We start from the raw sequence: 22,855 nt of genomic DNA, 5'->3' as shown, positions 1-22,855 counted from the left end.
TGCTGAGGGAGTGGGAGGCAGAAAGACAGCCTATAGCAGGCAATTTTTTGGCAATCTGTATGTGAGGAAAGATTTCTTGTTTTCAATTCCCCATGCACAGGATTTCTTTATATTTTATTCACTGGTCTAATTAAACTGTTTACCTTTTTTTTTTTTTTTGTCAAACATGTTTAAGTTTTAAAATAAAAAATCTTATTAAGTTTTGGATTTTGTGGGATATTGTATGATGTTTCTCAGATTTTAAAGTTCCTTTAAGTTGTGGTTTTGTTTTGTTTTTTCCCAAAAGTTTTAAAAACAGTTTGGGGTTTTGTTCTCTGTTTCTATCTTTCTTTCAAATTTCTTTTTCTATCTTTCTTTCAAATTTCTTTTTCTATCTTTCTTTCAAATTTCTTTTTCTATCTTTCTTTCAAATTTCTTTTTCTATCTTTCTTTCAAATTTCTTTTTCTTTCTTTCTTTCAAATTTCTTTTTCTTTCTTTTTTTGCTGGTGTGGTATGTGAAGAAGGCCAGATAAGTGTAATGGTATTTGTCTTGTCTGTACCCTGTCATTTCTGGTCTTTGCAATGCTCATCATCCTTGGTGTTGCTAGAGAATGATTTAGGAGATTATTGGGCTCTTGCTGAGGTTCAGGCTCCTTTCCAGTGCAGGTTATGACAGTTGTGCAATTTAAACACTTTCTCCAAAGTTTGAGGAGCCGTAGCAGAAATGAAGTGGTATACTTCTCTCAGAGCAACCTAAAATAATTCCTTCTTTTGGATTGTTTGAAACTCGCTTTTTTTTTTTTCCCCTTTATTTTTTGTTACTATATTACAAATACTCCATTCAGCTCAGGAAAAAGCTAAGAAATTGTCACTTAAGCCAGGGAGTGAAAAGCTTCTGCAATTTTTTTTTCCTTTTCCTTTTGCATGCTAAAGAACTAGAAATGCCAGAAGCCCATTCTCCTTCAGATGAAAAGCAAGAACTTCAAGTGAAACCCCTCGATCATATACCTGAAAGCAGTCAGGAATCTCGTATGACTTTAAAATGACTGTTTAATTAGACTTAGAGTCATTTAATTAGATTTAATGATATTCTAACAGCCTACAGAATTACCCCATCCAGATTACCTACTGGAAGTGTGTGTTCTGTGGGAAATGTATTTGTGTGTATGTAGCATATGGGATTTCTTGTTTGTTTGGGGTTTTTTGAAGAAATGTGTTTGTCTTAAATGGCTGTCAGATAAATACCAGGTTGAACTAAATGATGTGTTTACTTAGCACTAATCACTATTTCTGAGTGGTACTTAGCGTTGTATTTTGTGGAAGCATTCATATATATTCTACCAAGAGTATACTGTGTAGTTGCATTTTAAAACTCATAGTAGAGGGATCATGTAGAACATAGCAACTTGCTTCATAATAATGAGACTTTCTTTTATGAAACAATTGAATCTCACTTTGCTTATCAAACTGTAATCTACTGTTTCTGAAGAGTGATGTGAAACATTAGTGACCCTGCATGACCTATTCGAATTTATGCTCCAGTCCTCATTTCAGTTATTTATTTATCTGACTAGACTCGTAATATTTTTTCTCCTTTTTTTTCTAGGGTGGAGGGAGGAAGTTTATACAGCTGAACATCCTTTACTTTAAACTGTTCCTTCAGAAGGAATCTGTATAGCAGCTAAAACTTGTAGATGAGAGTGACTGGCTATTCCAGTGAGCATACTGTAAAACTAGAAATTTGGAACATTTTTGCATAGATGGCTTTGCCCGGTCCAGATGTATGTTGCTTTTTCATTAAGTTTTCCTGTTGTGCTCTAGGAAAAAGCACATTGTCATGCTACTTTAACATGCTGTTCGCCATTACATTTGTCTTGGATTGGTAATATGTTGTATATTGAAGCTTTCTGTAGGAAACTTTGCTTTAGGCACTGGCTCCCTGTTCCCTGGTGAGAGCTTGCATCTTGTCTGTAATGCTAGTTGTATATGTTTGTGCAACTGCTGCTTTTCTTCACTTGAAAGGGAGGAGGGGGGAACATGACTGTTTGTGATAGCTGCTTTTAATTTGGCAGTGCACTATGGCTCCAAGAATACACATACAGTTTCTTATGGGGAAGAGCATAAAACAATTCTTTCAGTGATAACCTCTGTTCTTGCTCAGATGGTTCTATCTGCTATGTTGTGTTGAGCTGTCATAGTATGTGTCATGCATGGTTTAAGTATAATTTTGAATTTGGTTAGTGGTTAGATTTGCACTTACAGTAGTGGTGGTACCTCTGCTACCTAGTGCAGACCCATGGTTGTAGGATAGTGAAGTTTTAATGAATAGCTTTGAATGTTTATTTCTGCTTTTCCCACTTTACAAATGACTGCCCTGATGATAATGTTAAAATAGGCAGTGGGCACAGAAAGCTGCTACATGTATGAACATGTTGGTGATCTAATTATGTCGGGAGGTAGCTAGTATAACATGATACACACTTGAGGTTTTGGTAAAGATTTGCTCTATTCTTCTGTGGTCAGACTTAGGCTTGCTTTTAAGTTTGGAGAAGCAGAAAGTTTCCCTTAGCTAGCTGTTAATCTTTTTTAGAGCTTGAGGGCTAAATCCTCAAAGGGTGATATAGGTATGCAAATTAAATTCAGACTTGGCTGCCAGTGAACTGAATGGTATCAAGTTGGAATCTTATTTTTCTTTCTTTCCTGTTTAGATATTGAAGAGGGATAAAAAGCTCCTCAAAGGTTTGGAAGGTTGGATGTGATCAGCATGAAGAGCTTAAAAGCAAAGTTCAGGAAAAGTGACGTAAGTATTTCTGCTCAGTTTGACTGCTGGTTTCCATGCTGGAAACAAGTTCTTCACTCCCACCTTGATAAGGTTGTAGGTTAATGAATTACAGAGAAGAAAACCTTTTTCCAAGCACAAAGGCAACAGCTGAATACAGTATGGAGTAGGCTGTTTCTATTCGAATTTTAATTCTCTGTTATGCAAACTAATAGTATTTCACTACCTTGCTCCCCATAACTGAATCATGCACATATGCGTGGGGTCTGCAGAGCTTCTGTTAGATTGTGCTGGTGCCCAGATCGAAACTTTGTGCCAGGTATAGGATTAAGCCTAGTAAAGACTTTTCTACCCAATCATATTTCTGTCTAAGCATAATACCATTCTTATCAGTGTGGTGTTTGAGTGCTTAACAAAATGTCTCCTCAGTCTGTGGCAGGGTTTCTTTGTCAGCAGGAACACAGGAACTAGCTGTGCAATTAGACCAGCTGTGGCTTATCAGTTCTAGCACTACAGGAGAGGTGGATATGAGGCCCGAGCAGTGAGGATGACAGACATAAATATGGAGGTCCTACAGGAGACTCTTCAGAACTGCATTTAGAGAGACATTAGGCTGCACATCATATATTGCCTCTTGCTAGTAGTAGTAGTAGCAGTGGAGATCATCTCCATGATCTGTGAAAAATGTGATGTTCCATCCTTCATCCTAAATTTGTGTGCTGCTTTGAAAGAAGTGATACATTGTTGTTTGTCATGGCCAGATTGACACAGGGTCCTAGAGCAGCCATGTTTGGTGAAGATGCTTAAGTTTTAGGAAAATGGAGCTTATTAAGTTTTGATGTTCAGGAGTAGTACAGGCTGTGCTTTGATGTCATGGTATGCCATGAGACCATCTTTAGAGTGGTGTCTTCAGTTGGCTTGTAATGCACTTCAGTAGCTGTGAAGAAGGTAGAAATGATGCTGTGGTGTAATCTGCAGATGTGCTGATTACTGCTTCAAAAGTTTTTTGAGCTACAGGTTAGCATTTGGTGCAGCTGCTGTATTGGCTTCTTAGCAGCAGCACTGGTGGATGCTCTACCCCTCCAGTTTAGCAAGAGCTTTTTCTAAAAAGATTACCTCTAGAAATGAGGTAAATATGTCAACCAACCTTTGGGAGCAGAGGGAAACACTTTTAACTTCTTAAGCAGTGTTTGGCTTTTGCTAGTCGCCAGACTGAATCAGCCAGTGGCACAGTGTCTTGTGCCACTTCATAACAAATAAAAATAACGTCACAAGTCTCTGGTGTCTCATCTAACTGAATATGCCATTCAATTTAGAACTGGTAGAATTCTGTGGTCAGTCATTGTTGCTCGTGTTGCAACAAGTAGCTGCAATTGCTATTTTGAGTTCACCTACACCAGTAAAACTTTTTATAGGCATTTGCTTCAGTAATGAGAACAGTCCTTTGGCTAATATATGAACACACTTGGTATTACGGAAGTTAGGTGTGCCTGTGTGTTAGGATGACTTCATTCACGCTTTTATGCTAGTTGGCTGGGCTGCTGCTCTAGAGCAAAGGCTAAGTGACGTGCGTGATGTAACAAGATCTTGCTGTAGCTAGTCCACCCACTGTTATAAATTGTACTGGTTCACTTATTCCTTGCTTATCTATCCCTGATAACTCGCTCACGCCTCTCCCCAAACCCAAGTAGAGTCTGAAAGTAATTGCTGTTTTGATACTACTGCTGTCTGCTGGCTGGAGACAAAGTTGACCACAAAGGATTTTTCAGATACCTAAAATTTAGATATGCAGCTCTAAGAGCCCAGCAGTCTAAATCCATGACAGTCTAGTTTCCTCTGTTTTGAAGCCAAACCTTAAGGGCATAATTCAAAACAGCCAACAGGAACCATTCTATATTTTGTGCAAGATAAGCAAGGAATATTATCCTTCTCTTTAGTTTCCAGAAGCTGCCCTTAACTATAATTTGTGAGGAGGAGGAGGAGGAAGAGGAGGTGGTTTTAATTGGAATTAGTCTTATTTGTATCTCAATTTATAAGATGTGGTAACTGCTTTTGGATTGGGGATAAGGGTAAATCAGCAGGGATGGAAGGACTCTTTTTCTCATCCTGCCTCCCTCATGTTTCTTTCTGGAGGAAGTCTTTAATGTCTTATTTTGTAGAACTGAAGGTGTCTTGGGGGAAGGAATGGTACCCTTCTCTTTAGCCTCACTGTTAGCATAAAAATATAGTAAGAGCGGGAGGAGTAGGAGTAAGTCTTCAAGGTGTGTGTGAGAAACAGGAATTACACAAAGACTTTTCCAGCAGTAAGGCTGATAACATAAAACTGTATGCTGGAATGAAGGCCATGTAGGAAACTTCCCTGAAGTATTAAAGCTCTCTAGGCTATTCTGGAGTGGCTGAATTGAAAGTGGGCAGAACTGCTGATATTCATGCGTATGTCTCTGCATCCCTCCTGCAGGGCTCTGCTTTGGTGCTGTAGCTATACCAGTCTTGCTGCTTTCAAAAGAGATGTCCCTGCTCCCTCTTCTTTCATCTCTGCCTTTCTGGTTTTGAGGGTATCTGACCCTGCAGTGAGCCAGTTCAGGGACATAAAGTGATGGAAGATGACTTTGTGGGGTGAGTTTTAGCTGGTTGACTCCCGGCTCTGTCTCACTGCAGGGTCAGCCCTGAGAGGAATGGTGAAAGCAGGAGGAGCAGCAGAACATCTCTTTTCTGCAGCTGTTGCTTGGCTTAGCTGTAGTGTCAAATCATACCCTGAAATTATTGGCCTAAAAAGCACAGGGGTGGGCATGCTAGCAAAGGAGTTGCAGGAACACACATGTAAATAAGGCTACTAATTCCGATATTTAGCAGAATCGATAACAGCCCACAGGTGAGCGATGGGAGCATGACTCTTCTTAGATGGGAGAGTGACTCCTCACTTCATGCTTTTGCTGCTCAACTCCCCTGTACCTAACTTGACTCACTCTGTGTGTGTGCAGGCAGCTCTATTAAGTGGAGAATCTTTTTTCCTTGACACACATAATCGCTGTAAAATTCTTCCTGGGGGTGACTGTTGCCATGTGAACGTGTGGATTTGGAGTGGAGGAATGAGATTTATTGCTCTGTCACAAATGAGTATTGTTGAAGTGTAATGCGTAGTTACAGGAGGATGCTTGTAGACTAGAAAGTTGTGACCAGGATGCCTAGGTGGGAGCAAATGCTGAGACTGGAAGCTAAGTAGTGGATGTGTACACTTCAAGAGTCTGTAGACAAAACAACAGAAATTGCACTTATGTCTTGACAAAGCAACTAGTCTCTTCTGCCTGAGAAGAATTCTGCTGTTATTTTCTCCATTCTTTCTTCACCTCTTGTTCCTCATTATCAAACTCAAAACATACTATTAGTAACACCTAAGCTGATAATGTAAAAGGATGACCATTTTAATTGTTGCAAGACTATTCCATGTGACACTTGAAAAAGTTGGTGTAATAATATTGGGAGCTATCGCTTCAGAGTTTGAATTTGTTTATAGACTGACTGTAGTTTATTCACGCAATAGAGAATGAACTTCTCTACCCAGTAAGACAGAAGTTCTTCACTGTTTCTGCTTGGAAAAGCAGAGATTGAAATAATCCAATTAAAACAAAAACAGTGCTACTGATGTCTTATTAGGCCTCTTATTAATATTTGAGGTTGCAGCGTTTTCTGTAGTAACTAGTCGGTTTGTGGCCTGACTTCAAAAGCATCTAGAATCTTAAACAGGCAGATGAAGGCCAAGTGGATTTTCAAATGTGCAAAGATATCAAGCCTGTCTAAACATGTTTTGTCTGATTCTTAAGTATGACAAGATGCTCATCAACATTTTTAGGCACCTACACACATTTAAATATCTAGCTCTTTGATACTAAGATGTAGGAACCTAAGTGATCTGTTGAAGTAGACTTGTTTTTAACTGTGTTCTTGATTGCTCTAAAAAAGGCATGTTGTGTGAAGGCTGTGATGTATTGGATTGTTTTCAGTCTCTGACTTACATCTGTAGGTGAAAAGTTTGAGGGCTGTTCTCTGTGAGTATTGAAGATCAGCTGAAAAACATGTCTTGCAATTTGACAACGGACCAATTTTCTTCCAATTGCTAGCTTGTTGCCTGGATAAGATGAAGATAAGAATTGGGATTTGTTTCCAAATATCTCCAATACTGAATAATTAAAATAGTAGAGTGTCTTTTAAAATTGAAAATTGACTGTGCAGTTCAGGAGGAAAAGTAGCTATTGTCAGAAGCACAGCCAAGACAGGCTGGGATTTCCCAATGCTAATCACCAGCTCTAACTTCTGGTATTTCTGGAAATGTCTATTTGTTGTACTATCATGCAGGGGTTGAAAAGTTTGCAGTTCCTATGAAAATTTCTGCTTTTTCGCCTGTGGTGTGGTCAGTGTTCCATAAATCTCAAAATGATGAGGCAGTTAGGTATGTTGTAATATAAAATCTCAGTCTTAATCTAGACACTATGCTAATTAAGGCTTGGCACTTCTTTTTAATGCCCAATGTTCTAAGTAGTAGGCTCCCATTCAACAGTTTTTAAAGTATAAAAAGCTACATGGGGGTCTGGAATGGAAAGATTGCTCAGATAAATTCCATTGAAATCACTGTGTTCCCATGTGCTCTGGACTGAATGTGTGGGCAAACAAACCTTGGGTGGGGCAACTTTAAAAATAATAAAGCAGGATCTCCTTTAAACAGCCCTTAAATTCTTTTATCCACTGAAAGCTACATTTAACCTAAAAAGGAGCATTGGTTTGTTGAAAATTGCACTATCCACTCTATATATGTACTACTTTCTTTCAGGGTAATTGTGACCAAAAAAACCTCCACATACAGAGTTCACTCTGGCTAAAAAGTGAAATAGCAATGTTGTCTGACCACTTTACCCGATTACTTAGAAAATGAACTACTGAAACTTGCTTTTATTCAGGTGCCCTTCTTTTATTGGGTGTTGAATTAAATCAGCCTGAAACACATCATCAGTATTGTAGCTTTCCCTCAGTTTACTGTGTTCTTCAGTAATAATTTTTGATTCCACTATACAGTATGTAGGGGAGGACTTGATCTCTGGAATGTATAGATGTCCTCAACCACCTCTTCTTGGGAAAGGAGGATTTAGCCTTCTCTCCTTCTTGAAACAAGTGCTGTGGCTCCTGCTTCTCCCTCCCTCTGTCAGGAGTCAAGGGTTCTACCTTCCACCTCTTTTTCTGCTCTGGAGCTATTTGGCTTCAAGCCTCCAGTTCTGAACAGCATAAGGCTCTGCTCTAGTCAGCTTGCTCTCCCAGCCAAAGCTTAAATGCTTTGTGCAGAAAAGAAGTTAAATATATTCCGAGTCCTACAGTATGTAGAGGAAGACCTGCTGCCTGTGGCAGTCAGTTCAGTGTGAACCTCTTGCCATCAAGTAGTGTATGTTCTTCATTATTGATGATAAGAATGTTCTCAGAGTACTTCTAAAATTACCTTATTCAGGTGAACTGTAATTCTGGTGCACTTGAGCCCTCTGTGAGGGAACCAATACCAGCCCATAAGTTATGTAGCATCTCTTTTAATGGTGGAAGGAAAACGTAATGGAGGAGAAGGTAAAGACTGATAGATAAGGGTAGGGGAAAACAGAATGGAAAAGAAAAGGTCTGAAAGGGAGGGGAAAGGAGGGACGGTTGAAGCTGTAGGGTCAGAGTTACTGTTTTGGTAACGGTTCTGTGAGAAGGAATAACTGGGCCCTTGTGGGATGCCTGCTGATCAGTTGTCTCTGGATGGGAAAGTGTGTAGCTTTGGCAGAGTGTTTGAGGCTAGGTAACTTGCAGATATTCTAGAAACAACCTGCAGCATCTCCAAATGGTTGGGACAGAAAGGAAAGGGAATAGGTTAAATGAGAACTGTGTTGTGTTTGGAATTATAGTAGAGGAACCTGGGCTGGAGTTGGCTTACTTTGAATAAACACATAGTTATTTCCTGAAACAGGATTGTAGTCAGGAGTATAGCAAGGAACATCTTGGTTGGGTTCCCAGCCAGTCTTTGTCAGTCTGTAATAAAATGTCATTGTCTGTTACAAATTCATGATTCCTCTGTCTGGTGCTAGTCCCATGTCTGCTAAGTGTGTGGTGTTCATTCACAGATTGGGTTGATCATGGACAGTTGCAGTCCTAATCAGCCACTCTTATGATGTAGTTGTGTAGCAAGTGCAATGCTATTAAACCCTGTGTTTGAAGTCAGAAGCAGCTTTGGGGATGAATGAGTGTCAGGTCAAACCTGCAGGGCTGACCTCACTCAGCCACTTGCAGTTTCTCTGTCCTGCTGGTAGCACATGGTGCTCATCTGGGCTCTGCCTTCCACACCTGTTTGTCCCAGAACCACTGCCCTAAGGAAATGACATGCAGCTCCTGCATGGCTTTCCTTTTGACTTCCACCTCCACCCATACTTGTGCCCCAAATTAGGTGAGGAATAATATCTGACATTATTATTGGCCCTAGAGTCATATTCTTACCAACACAGAATGACATGGGGCTAATGATTCTTATGTAAATATAGGTTGGTGAAAGGGAAAGATGTCCTTTTCCCAGGTGCTGCCTGCCCAGGCCTGTCAACTTTGTTATCCCAGACTTCTTGCTTGCTCACCCATCTACAGCTGGAGGAAGGGTTGGAGGCTGTGTGAAAGGAAACATTGATTAGTCACTGCTTGGCCACAAACACTGGTCTGCCCTGCAGGCCTGAGTGGTGCCTGGCAAGCAGAACACTTTGCATCTGTGTTCTGATCATGCCAAGATGGCTGGTTTGGTCATCCTTCTGTGATCCTGCATTAAAAGGAATGTATGTAAAACATTTGCAAAGATGAAGAGGAATCCTCCCATTGTAAAATTGTTTTAAATGGAGTTAAACCCTGTAGTGTTATGGACAGCAATATTCAAAATTGTAGTAGATAAGTGTGGAAGAACCACAATGTGAAGCTAGCCAATTTGTTGACAGTCCATTACTAAATAAAATACTAAAATGAAGCAGAATGAAGTGGGGGTGAGTAGGAAGAAGAAAGGCAAATTGGCATATACAAACTGGAAAAAGTATTTTAAAACATATTGGTAACAAGAAAGGAATCTTTGTTGTGTAGAAACATGTCTTTTGTGTCCCTTTAGACAGAGCACGAAAGTTCAAAGGTCTGAGTTTGGAAGAGTTGGAAAAAAGCAATTATAATTTTTTCATTTATTTGTTTATCTCTAGTAAGATTTAAATGTAAAGTAAAGTAAATTAAAAATATGATAAATGAGCAGTCTGTGTGTTCTTACTGTAGTACACTATATCCTCTCTTCCTTTTTGGCACTACTTGTGCCTAATCTGATTTAAAAAAAAAAAAAAAAAAAATTCTGTCCAGCTGTCAAAGTTGTCAGTTAAAACTCATGTAAAGGAGAGGATTTAATGAATGATCCAGTCTTTGTGTTTTAAGACTGTTGTCTTTTCTAAGAACAAAAAACAATTTGCTGTGAATAGGTGCCGTAGTATTATCTAAAGAATATAACACCCATACATTTTATTTTATTGGAGATTTGAGCCTTTTCATCCTATGCTTATATTTTGGGAGCCTATGAATGGTGTGAGCAGACAACAAACATTAAGGCATTAATTGAGCTGAAATAGATGTATTATTTGCCTTATTCCAGCAATATTTTCTAGTCCTATTCTTCAAAAAGCTGTTCTGATTGCATGTAGTCCAGGCAAATGCCCAGCATTAGGGATATGTCAAGCCCTTTTCTGCTCCTTTGCCTGCCACGCTTGCATCTTCTTGACGTTCATGCCATGCATATTCTGAAGATCCATGAAACTTAAGCGTAGAGGAGAATGAGGTTTCTGTGGCCATTTTTCCCAGGAAATACCATGTTGTGTTTAGGGAGAATTGTGACAGTTGAACTTTCAGCACTTCATTGAAGGTACCCTTTCTTGTTCAAAGGTCAGGTTACTGAAGCAGTGCATGGGGCAGGCAGATAGAAGGAATGAGGATGAAGAGGCCTTCCTGTATTACTGTGTAATAAAGTTGCTCTATTCTTTTCAACACAGCTGTAAGGAGGTGCTTTCTGTTGGCTGAAGGCAGGTTGGGCAAGGTGAGGTTGATGGGTGATGTTTGGGCTTGACCACTTTGTGTTAGCTACAGTGGTTAAGGGAGTGTTTAAAAACTGCAGATCTGTGTACAGAAAAACACAGAACTGGGATGAATGGAAGGCTGAAAGCTAACAGAGTTCTTTTGCTAGTGAGAAAAAGCTATAATACCACAGTGTCTGTCTTACTGTTAGGACAGTTTGTGTGTATGCTATAGCTCAGTGGTACAAGTGCTTTACGAATAACTGCTCAAGTTTTGTTAACAGATGATCCTACTCTAATGAACTTGTGAAATTTTACAGACTTTTAAACGTATCACTTTACTGGGAATTGACATGAGGCTAAGAATTTATGGTCATTCATACTCGACTGTAATTTGGTTGTGTAAATAGTCAAAACCTGACTGGCAAGGCTCTGAGCAACCTGCTACAGTTGCTCCCTTTGCAACTCCCCCTCCTTTGAGCAGGGAAGATGGACTAGACTATCTTCCAAACTTGACCATTCTGTGATTCTGTATAAAGATTAATATCTTGAAACATATCATGGAGGAAGCTTGCAGTCATGTTGAAAGATACAAAGCGCTCTTAAAAAATTAGAGGCATCTTATTCTAGGCTCATAGCTGCCTGAAAAACCTTGAGGCTTAGCCACAGGAAAAGCTGTGGTGTCCTTGCCCATATATTAGTAGTATAGCTGCCTTGACTAGTTACTAGTGACTTGTAGTTACTCTGACATGTGAAAAGCTATTTAATGAGCTATTTTTCCTACTTCTAGACTTAAACTATCTAGAAGTAGTTGCAGCCTTAAGCTTTTAAAAATACTGTTAACTTTGTGCTGGCAAAAGCTATCATGGTTGCATGTCTTAACTACAGCTGCAGGATGTCTCAATCTCTTAGACTCACAGCTTATATTCACAGGTATTGTTACCACAGGTACTCTTCTCTTCCTGTATTTTGCTTGTTATGTGGACTTTATACTTTACCTTGAAGTATTTTGAGGTAGGAACCTCTTTAAGTGCTGTTCCGGTGTAATGCCTAACACTAGTGCTACTTTATACTATTTGGATTTTGAGAGGTGACATAATACAACTAGCAAAACATAATCTGAAACTCAAGCTAAATTTACTGCTCTACAGCTGTCTGAGGAGTCTCATTCCCCAGATGCTGCATGTGCATATCTCAGATGAAATATACAGTTAACTGTCCAGAACACTTGCATTGACTTGATGATGATGATAGAAGCAAAGGTTTTTTAATAACTTTGCAAATAATGTGGTTACCAATGCATATGTATGTGTCTGACATACCTATTCTGCTCTTTTCACAGGTGCATACCTCTTTTCTTTCATCTTTGCTTCTTTGCTGTGTGTGGTGGCAGCCTCTTAAGAATCTTATAAACTTGGGTAACCTGTCTGCTTATCCAGAGACTGAAACAGTGCCCTTTGAAGTCAGAAGAAAGACTTCAGTCTGCTTGCCTGAGCTTTGAATCAAGAACCAAAACCAAAATGTGCTGGCTCCATGGAAGCATATGGTGGGGCTGCAGTGAGGCATGGATTTCCCCTGAGTCTAGCATAGAAATACAGGTGGCTATTGAGGATGCTCAGATTGGCAGGTTATCCAACAGTGCCTTCTTTTTAGGGTCTAGAGTGCATTGGGCTTTGCTTGTGGGTTTTTTTCCCCCTTTTTTGCTTTGGAGGGTGATTGTTTATGATATGGCGTGATTCTGTTCAATAAGAACAATGACAACCTCTCAGTGACCTTGCCCTTTTGATGTGTATTTCAGATGTATAATTTATAGATATATAGGAAGTCTAAGTGAAATGTACCACTTGAGATGTAGGTGAACTTGGGGATCTTCCAGGAACTAAGCAAGAGCATGAGCTTATGGAGTGCTAGTCAATGCACTGCTTCTGAGCAATTTTATTGCACACCTCAGTTGCAGACAGATTGCTGCATTTTGAAAGTGGAGGGAGCTGGATCATGCACAAGCACTTTATTAATCATTAAGAAAAGCTATGTGGTAGGTCAGTGAGGAGAAGCTAGTGCGCTGTCAGATTCATGTCTTCAGTTGTTTTGCCTTCGTTGCTTCTTGTCAACATGCACAAAAGGGGGAAAGACATTGTGTAGTAATGCAGTCAGATTTGAAATTATAAATCTGTACACAACCCTTTTAATGGGAGATGAGGGGATTTGTTTGAAGACTGGTTTGTGAATACAAGTATAATCTTGAATACAAGCTTAATCTGTAAATGTGTACTTGATTTGGAGGTTGATTCTTAAAGGCCTTTATAATGTCATAGAACTGTGGAATGGTTTGGGTTGGAAGGACCTTTAAAGGTCCCATCTTCAACTAGATCAGGTTGCTCAGACCCCTGTCCAACCTGACCTTGAATGTTTCCAGGGATGGGGCATCTACCACCTCTCTGGGCAACCTGTTCCAGTGTTTCACCACCCTCATCATAAAAAATTTCTTCCTTCTATCTAGTCCAAATCTACCCCCTTTTAGTTTAAAATCATATCCCCCTGTCCTGTCACCCCAGGCCCTATTAAAAAGTCTGTCCCCATCTTTCTCCCAAGCCCCCTTGAAGTATTGAAAGGCCACAATAAGGTCTCCCCAGAGCCTTCTCTTCTCTGGGCTGAACAACCCCATCTCTCAGCCTGTCTTCAGAGGAGATATATTCCATCCCTCTGATCATTTTTGTGGCCCTCCTCTGGACCTGCTCCAACAGGTCCATGTCCTTCTTATGTTGGGGGCCCCAGAGCTGAACGCAGTATTCCAGGTGGAGTCTCACTAGAGCAGAGCAGAGAGCACCTCCCTCAACCTGCTGGTCACGCTTCTTTTCATGCAGCCCAGGATACAGTTGGCTTTCGGGGCTGCAAGCACACATGGCCGGGTCACGTCCAGCTTTCCATCCACCAGTACCCCCAAGTCCTTCTCCACAGGGCTGCTCTCAATCCCTTCATCTCCCAGCCTGCATTCATAGTGGGGGTTGCCCTGACCCAGGTGCAGGACCTTGCACTTGGCCTTGTAGAACCTCCTGAGGTTTGCATGAGCCCACTTCTTGAGCTTGTCCAGGTCCCTCTGAATGGCATCCTGTCTCTCAGGCATGTCAACTGCATCACTCAGCTCGGTGTCATCTGCAAATTTGCTGAGGGTGCGCTTGATCCCACTGTCTATGTCATTGATGAAGATATTAAACAGTACTGGTCCCAATATGGACCCCTGAGGGACACCACTTGTCACCGATCTTCATCTGGACATTGGGCCGTTGAACACTACCCCCTGGATGCAACCATCCAACCAATTCCGCATCCACCGAACAGTCCATCAAGTCAGTATCTCTCCAATTTAGAGAGAAGGATGTTGCAGGGGGCTCTGTGTTGACCACATTATTTCTATGTGTTTATCAGGGGAGGAAGCTGCACACTTTTCTTTGATTCTGGCTGTCGCTAAGGGAACCTGAACAGCATATCATGTGCTTATGCCTTATGTAGTTGTTTGAGAAGGACTGCAAGTTCCAGCTATCTTGGAGTGTGTTAACTGCATGTACTGGCACAGTAATAGCATGCTTAAGGATGGGATTTTTGTGGATTTCTTTTTGCCCACCCATGTATGTTCCTGTCCCACTTCTCTTGGTACAAACAGCCTGTTGTGCTCTGCTTTTGCTGGATTTATCTCACAACTGTCTCCCATCGTGTCAAAGTGTGGTAAGTACAACAAGCAGTGGGTGTGCATCCTTGCAGTTAAGTTGAAGTAGGTGTTGCCAACAGGGCTATGCCTGTGAAGTGCTATACAGCAAGAACCTGCCCTAGGCTTCGTGTTGGGCAGCAATTTTTTTTCAGTAGTGAATACCACTTCTTAATGCATATGTTGTTTGCTTGTAAACTTGAAGTTGCTCAGGGTGTTTTGGTTTTGTTGTTCATAGTATAGGTTCTTTGTTTGCAAGCCAGGTCTCGCTTCAGCTGGATTGCTGTGCTGGTTATTTAGCATGTTGTGCTCTCAAGAGGAAGGTTGTATTATCCATGTGTTTGTGAGGACCATCAGCTCAGATTAATGTCACAGCAAAAAATTCTTGAAAATTTCCTGTTGTGGTGCACTTCAGCTATCTCCATTTACTCAGATGATGGTAAGATGCATGAGGTCACATGGAGGCTGGATTTTATGTTTGTGAGTAACACTGCTTTCCTTAGAGGAACGTTTGAGGGAGAAAGTAATTTATATTATATTTTTAGTGCTTACTGAAGTGTGATATAGCAAATGGAATGTGGCAAACGTAAGCAGTGTGTGAGAAAATGGCTACAGGTTTCTTCAGGCCTGTTGAAGGGTGACCGTCAGTTTTTGTTATCTTGAGTAGGACTTCGGGATACTGTATGGTATGGGTTTTTTTCCTCATTTTTAAATGTAGATGCTTGCTCAGCCATTATGCATTAGGTGATGAACACCAAACTTGCTTTATTATTTTTTCTTTTAATTTAGGCTAGCTGGGGGAACATGCAACTATGCTCTGGCCGTTGAAGCTTGTTTCCAGACTTTTCTCATTTACTAACTCAGTGCACAGTTTTCGGCAAATAAGCAACTATGGCTGCTGTTTAAGCCTGTAAAATACATAGTATCTACTTTGTGTAGCTGCGCAGTGTTGTTGAAGGGAAGGCACCATGTCCAGTCTGAGATTTTCTGATATGGAGAACATAAAGTGTTCTTGAGGGACCAGGAAGGTGAGTTTAGAAAGTTAACATGCAGCTGAAATGTACTTGGCATTTTTTACTGTTTTTCTTCTGGTAGCATAAGAATGTAATTGTTCTGCCATGGTGTAATTTTTTTTCCCAATCCCTACAAGGGAGTTTCCATGCCTGGAATTTAGATTTATAATCTGGTGTTGTGGTTGGGTTTTTTTGTTTTGTTTTGCTTTTTCTCCTAATGTATCCTGATACTTTTAGATTAAGGTCAAGTCACTTTATAATTTATTCTTGAAATGCTAAGTTGCCTGTTTCCTGCAATGGTGACTTGGGTTGTGTCTGTCTATAAGCTAACAGAAAAAAACCTGCTATCTAGAAATTATACATGAATATTTCTTGATGACAGATTTCTTCCTGCTCTTCTGCAACAGCAATTCTTGCACTCATTCCCCTCTCCCGTCTCCTGGATAACTCATAGGTTTAATGACTGCATTCAAGGCAGCATTTTAATTTTCTTAGATTTATGTTTGTTTTTAACACTAATAGTTTTTCTGTTTTTTCATTGGTCTGTAAATTATCTATATAGTGCTTAGTAACTTCATTTTTATGAATGTAAGATTGTTTTGGCTCCCTGTACATAGAGCAAACACAATTACGAAATTACATTCTTTGACATAAGAAAAACAAATTAACCATTTTTAAGTAGCTAGTACATACACTGAAGGTGGCTGTAAACAAACTTAGTACAGTCTCATTTAGAGGGAAGGGAACGGATACTGTAAATCTTGCTGTCGGAATTGACTTAAGCTCCTAGTTGAACAGCATGAGAACTGTGAAGGCTAGTGCAGTAAAGGAAGGAAATGTTAGAAGATTGGAAGAAGTGTTCAACCCCTCATCTTTCAATGCAAGTTTCTGTAACCTTGTGCAGGGGCTTGTTATCCCATTTTCACATCTTTAAGATAAGGGAGAGGTGTGTAAGAATATTTATATGGGGTAATTGTGGTAGGTAGGAAAGTAGTTCGGCAGTGCTCAAATACTGTGGAAACCTGGAGGCTGTGTAAATTCTCTTAAGGAGAGGCAACCAGCTTCAACCATGTCTAGCTTAACTTTTTTCTCAGCTCTACATAGCTTGAGACTCCTCAGACTGTTCTGACCTTGGTATGTCTCCTGGCTGTTGTTGTAAACTTCTCTTTCTAGAGTTTTCTGCTGTTTAAAATCTGTGGGTAGTTAGTAGAGGTGCTGCTGTTGCACACTGCTGGAGATCTGACCTTCCTTGCAAGGCACTTGAGTTTGTCCCAAATGTGTGTAATAGAACTGCATGAGGTTTGCATGGATGCTTCCATCAGTAAGATTCAGGAGGGTGATTTTAAATATGTAAGCCATAAATAGCCCTAATGATAGTCTCCTTTAATAATCTTTTCTGAAAAGTAGAGGCATGTGTTCCTGGTGACAAGGTGCTCAGGACCTTGTAGGACCAGATCTTTACATTTTGATAGCTCAGTTGTTTTCAGTAGGATTGTTCCCAGTTTTTGTCAATGTGTGATCACAGTCTGACCTAGAACATGCCTCCTCCTCCTCCTCTGTTTTCAGTGTGTGTGTGGGATTTTGGATGAATTGTCAGTTTTCACACACAGCTGAAATGCATCTTCTTTTCAAGTATGTTTGAGTAATCCATAGTGATTAAGCAAAACAAGTAGGAAAGAATGTGATCTTACTATATGCCATGATTGTAATGACCCCCTCTTTGAAATAAATCAGTTGTTTGTCAGAAGACTCATGTCTGCATAAGCACACAGCATTGCTGCAGACAGGAAGTGCCCTAGTCTGTTGACCTTGTCTCCCAGGGAAAATCAAAGCTCTCATTAAATTAAAAAAACCCAAACAACAAAAAAAAACCCCAAACCAACTCCCACCCCAACCCCAACTTGTCTTAGTGGAAGACAAAGGCAGTAATATGTATAACCTCTTTTTTAAAAAAAAAAAAATTTCTTGTTTATGAATGTGCAATCTGATATTTAAATTGCTTTTAGAACTTTTTTAATGCTGCTGAAAAGAGTGAGGTCAGATGTATTTTCTTAGGGCTATATTACACTCCACAAGGGTGAACAGGAAATGGTTTAAAGGAATGCCAAGAAGCCCCTATTCCCTAACCAATTCCCTTGTCTTCTTTTAACCAGCTTTATTTCACATTGCATGCTTTAGCTGCTGTGAGCATTTCTGGGTTGAGAACAGGGGAAGGTTTCAGTGTGTTCTTAAGTTACTTCATCCAAGTTCCTTTGCCTGCAATTTAAAGAAGAAAACTGACTGGATTTTAGGTACAACTGTATACAGACCAGGTGTGGGGAAACTGAGATTTTGCTATATGCATCCCTGATCTGTTAGAAGTGGTGGGAGTGCTACCTTATTAACACTAGAAATGGTTATAGTTTAATATGACAAGAATATTCATCGCAATTTCCAATCATTACCACTGTTTTCAGGAATTTGCAATTTGAATTTATGCAGTACGATCCCCATTTATTCACTTTATTCCATGAATTCTAATTTTTCTGTTTCTAGCTAGGTTTTTCTTCAAAGCAGCCTTTTTTTTTTTCCTTCGAGTCTCCCACTGCAAAAGGAACTGTCAAGCAAATTGAAAAAAAAAACCCAAACTTAAATATTGCCAAATCCATGCTCTTACAAACTATTAAGAACAAATAAAAATGAACAAAGAACCTGAAACCTAGATTTTATTGACATGTTTCTGTACAGTGCATTCACTGAATTTTTTAAGACTATGTTTGTATCTCCTTGCTCATTTTGCTTGTCACCTTGGCTGTCCAGTTAAGAAACACAAAGGAACCTCTCCTTGTAGAAAAGAGAAATTGGAAGTAGCTATTCCAAAGAGCTACAGGGGGAATAGCTTACTTTCGGAGGTACAGTGACTTGTACACAGCATGGTCTTGGACTTCCTGTTATTCATAGGTGAGTCAAGTCCCTTCCTCTGTGGGACTCCTCTTGCTGGAGCAAGTCACCTCTTTCTGAGGCTTTGAACACTGTCTTAATACCTGGCTTCTAGTCTGAAAGCTCATAAATCTTTTCATACCCAATGTGGCTGTTACTAGTGGTGTATGTGATGGTTGTACCTATTGGCTGGTTAATAAGGCAAATCTTGCAAATACTTGCTATGTTTGTCAGAGTGCTACCACACTGAACATGAAAGGCTAAACCAGAAATACACTAAATTCCCTCATAAAGTGTGTGTGATGTGAATTTTTTATCACCTTGGCTCTTCATGAATCATTTCAAACACATACACATAAGTGTAAGTTCCAAAACTAACCTCCTGCTTATCTTAAAATATCCTTAAATAGTCACATTAGACATTATCCTGTGCTCTTTCAAACTTGGATGTCAACCCGAGGTGTCTAAAGTATGACAAAACTAGATAAGCTGACTAGTGTTGGTACATGTTCAGGAGTTTAAACTTACTAATGTTTGGCTCCTGTCTTATTCACTATACGCAGTTGTAACTTCTCCTGTAGCTTTTGAACACAATGATTTGGCTTTCCAGAGCTCAGCAGCTTTGCTGACTGCCTAGCTTAGATGATCTCTTGTAACAGTGTTTACAGAAGTCAGAAATATTTGCACAACAGTAATTATTAAAGAGAGGACTAGGAGTTCTGCTTATGAAATCCAACACCTATAACAATAATTAACACTGAATGGTTGGGTGGAAGGCCTGTAATATGCTAAGAATCTAAATTAGGACTGAGTGCCTGCTATATGACATCAAAACCTTGGTTGTTGAATACTGTAACTCATTAGGCATGTGGGCAGGACCTTATAATGAAATTAGAGGGTCTTCTCCAGTCTTTCTGATATTCATAATTCTAGACTTAATCGATTTTCCATGCAATTAATCCTTATCAAACATGTGATTTGTTGCAGCTTTGGGTTTTAAGGGGATACTCAAAATTATAGAACTTCTGGTGTCACACCCCTCCCTCCCTGTGCATTCTATTCAGTTTTCTGTTTGTTCCTGGGCTGTTTTGGTAGGGGAAGACATTGAGAGGAGACAGCCTGCCATTTTTCTTTCTACTTCAGGACTACTCTGGCAAAGTTGACTTGAGACCTTAACTGGATCTTTAACACTGCTTGCCTCTTGCAGAGGTGGGGAGGTCATTTCAGTCTCTGTGGGAAAAGTGTTGGGACACTTGAGATTGTCGCCCACTGCTGAGCCCTGCAGAAAAGTTCTTGGTTGGAAGGAAAACAAACAAAAAAACCAAAGGGAAAAGAAAAGTCTATTGACATGAAGCCTGAGTTTTATTTGAAATAGAAAAAAAGGAGCTTGCACTGACATGAATCATCATCCATGTTCTGTTCCTTGTTTTCTCTTTAGCTGATAGTGGGTGGAGTTCTGAAATATTTCAAGCTAAACTAACTTCAGAAGACACTAACTTGGGAGCGAGTTACCATCAGCCTGGGCCTCCATTGTCCTACTGCAGCTTTGAGGATGTTTTTGGCATTTCTTCGTATGGCTTTTTCACACTGCCCTTGAGGCACTGTACTTACCAATAGATCTTAGTTGTTGTTACTGCTATAATGAAAAGCATTGCTAAGCCGTGCCTTCTTCCCTCTTTCCATATCCCTTTGCTGTTCCCTGCAAGCTTATTATGTATCTGTACCACAGAAAGCTAGTACTGGGCCAGGATCTTCCTATGCTTAGTGCTGTTATTTTTATTCCCTCTTCTTACCCTTACAGTTTGAAGCGTTCTTTTCTTACAAAGTTTCATTGTAAAATGAAAGCCACATTTCTCTCTCATAAAGTACCAAATACAGTTGATCATACCTAAAAGAGACACCGTGCTTGTTTGTGGAGCAGTGGGTAAACATAATTTGTGCTATACAGACTTGCTGAACATTAATAAATTCCAATCACCCAAGTTGATGAAAGACACACATTATCTGTTGCTGGCAAGAATTATATTGCATCTAATTAGGCCCAACTTTAGAACATAGCATTTCATGAGCAAAGTTAATTACAATGTTCTTAGTCTTTGTTACAAGAAAGTCTAGTGGTGGGGAAAATCAGCAGTTGATGTTAATTTGTGTTCTTTTACTTAATGCTTAACTGTCTCAGTCTTTTAGTATGTAAGCTTGCCAGCCCTGCCATGCGCTGCAGTTGCTGGGCAGAAAATAATTTCAGCTGATGAGAGTGACAGGGAGAGAATCTTATTTCCAGTAGTGGAAAGCAGTGTAGTTAACTCTGTAGTGTTCATGCAGTTCTCCATCTTCAGTGACTCAATAGAGGGAGTGTTTTTAAGGGAGTTAATCAACTGATTTGTATGCAAGATGATGGGGTGGAGTTGCTGTGGTTGGTGTTAAAAGTCCCAACCACATTCCTTTTGTGATCTCCCCTACCTTCCTCCTTGATCCCCCAATTTAAACCTCCTTTCCTAGTAAAAAGTTGACAAGATTTATGTTGTAAATATGACTACATATTCTATAAAAGTTGTAAGAAAATAAAGTGACCCTTTAAAGACACATCATACAAGCATTTTGCAATGTTCTTGAGATTGGGCAGTCAGTCTTAGATTTCATAGACTTCACAAGGTCCTTTGTGAGCAGAAGAACTAGCGAAGCCTGGCCTCCCTGTATGGTTGTTTTGTACTCCTTCACCTCATCACAGTACCTGTGGGTTTCCCACTCTGGCCTTCAGTGTGTTCCCTTTCTGCTCTTTCTGTGATGTAAGTGTAGAGGCAGTTCTATCCCATGTCCCCCATGTGCCTGCCGGGCATCAGGCAGTGTCTGCTGGGGCTGTTCCAAATTGCTAAAACAGGTAGTGCAGTTAGCTCTTTGGCATTTGACAGATCAAACAAAACAGCTAAGCTCATGCTGCAGCCTTTGGTGGAAGCACTGTATTATTCTTGTCGACATAATCGCTGTTTTTCATGAAACTTGCATGAGCTTATTTATCTTGGAGACTGCTTCCTAGCTTTCAGTGATCTTGGAGTAGGTGTACTGGTACAGAATGATTGCATAAACCTCTTGGCGGGGTGTGTGGGGGAAGGAACTGACACCAAATTAAAAGCTATTTCAAGAGAAATAATTCTGGAACAAGAGCAGGACCCTCAAACCTGTATTGCTGAGTTTGCTAAAACTAGCCTTACCAAGGGCTGTAGGTTTCTTTGACACTTGGTCACGAATACCAGTAGTGCAAACAAAGCTACCAGCTGGGACCAGTTTTTAAAGCTGACAATTTATATTCAAGAATAGGGATGTGGTTTCTGCCTATGCTAAATAAACTTGTTAGGAGATCAGATTCCACTCTGTAAAATAGATGGAACTCTAAAAGTAGTGTCACATTGAACTTGCAAGCATCTGGCTACACTTGCAATTTGAGAATAATGAAGTGTACATGGTTTTCTCTAATACTTTGTGCAATGGCACTTTCAACCATGACTGGGGCCCTGACATGTTAGCATAATTTAAACTCTGACATGCATCTAACTACACAGTTTCTTGTAAAATAAATAGATCTCAACCTTTGGCTACACTGCAATATATTTTTTTTTCCTACCTGACATTGTGCATGTTATGTTGATGGGTGTAACCTCTGCCCAAAGCATACAGTCATATTCTGTCACTGTCATTGTTTTGAGAACCTAAATGGTACATCTTGCATCCTATTTCTTGCTACTTTTACACTGTTGATGCAGACAAGAAATGAAAGAGTTAGAATAGGGTATTTTGTCATTATCGTAGTCCTGCTTTGTTGTATGACATAAATTTTCCTGCTTCACCCTTCAGAGATGGACATTATTGACTCTCATATCTGAGGATGCAAGTGTCTCACATACGCATCAATTTGGGCAGCTTTCAGGAATGCTGTCTGCCCAGTGTCTACTCTGTCTAGTTTGCTGCCTCCTCCAACCTGTCAGAGCAGCAGAAGTTTTAGAAGAAAAATGTATTGAGGTGCCTTGTCTCAGGAGACTTGCCTAAAAGCAGGCAGTGATTAGGTAGCTTACATGCAAAACATGCATGTTCTGTGTGGGAGATTTGTGTAGCATTCTTGCTGGGTTCGTCAGGAGCTTTTCCCATGAGGCTGTTACCTGAACAAGATACAGTAATCTAGTGAACAGTCAAGATGTGCTACTCTATTAGCAAGTCGATCAGACCGATTCCTGCATCTTGGACAAAAACAAGTGAGGGATGGACAAATTCTGCAACGTGAATTCTGTTGAATAGCTTGGGAGATGGTCTTTCTGTGAGAATGAACTCTTCATGGTCATATTTCCCTTCCCTTAGCTTCACATCCATTTTTCTAAGACCAGC

At 40.1% G+C, this 22,855-nt stretch overlaps 1 protein-coding gene across 5 annotated transcripts in view; it reads left to right on the top strand.

Annotated features, from left to right (window-relative positions):
* Window positions 1-22,855, top strand: part of RAI14 (retinoic acid induced 14) — an 89,746-nt gene that overhangs the window by 7,493 nt on the left and 59,398 nt on the right. For 3 of the 5 annotated variants that reach the window (XM_052777101.1, XM_052777100.1, XM_052777096.1), the window contains exons 1-2: window positions 2,696-2,780; window positions 12,189-12,444. In XM_052777101.1, the coding sequence (XP_052633061.1) occupies window positions 12,367-12,444 (78 nt within the window). In that variant the 5' untranslated portion in view covers window positions 2,696-2,780; window positions 12,189-12,366. Of the gene's footprint in view, window positions 1-2,688; window positions 2,781-12,188; window positions 12,445-14,814; window positions 14,989-22,855 lie in introns of those variants that run through there. The other 2 variants (XM_052777097.1, XM_052777099.1) reach the window with 2 other exon arrangements.

The sequence above is a fragment of the Harpia harpyja genome, chromosome Z, assembly GCF_026419915.1.
Source record: "Harpia harpyja isolate bHarHar1 chromosome Z, bHarHar1 primary haplotype, whole genome shotgun sequence".
Lineage (NCBI taxonomy): Eukaryota > Metazoa > Chordata > Aves > Accipitriformes > Accipitridae > Harpia > Harpia harpyja.
This window is presented reverse-complemented; position numbering and strand designations above follow the sequence as displayed.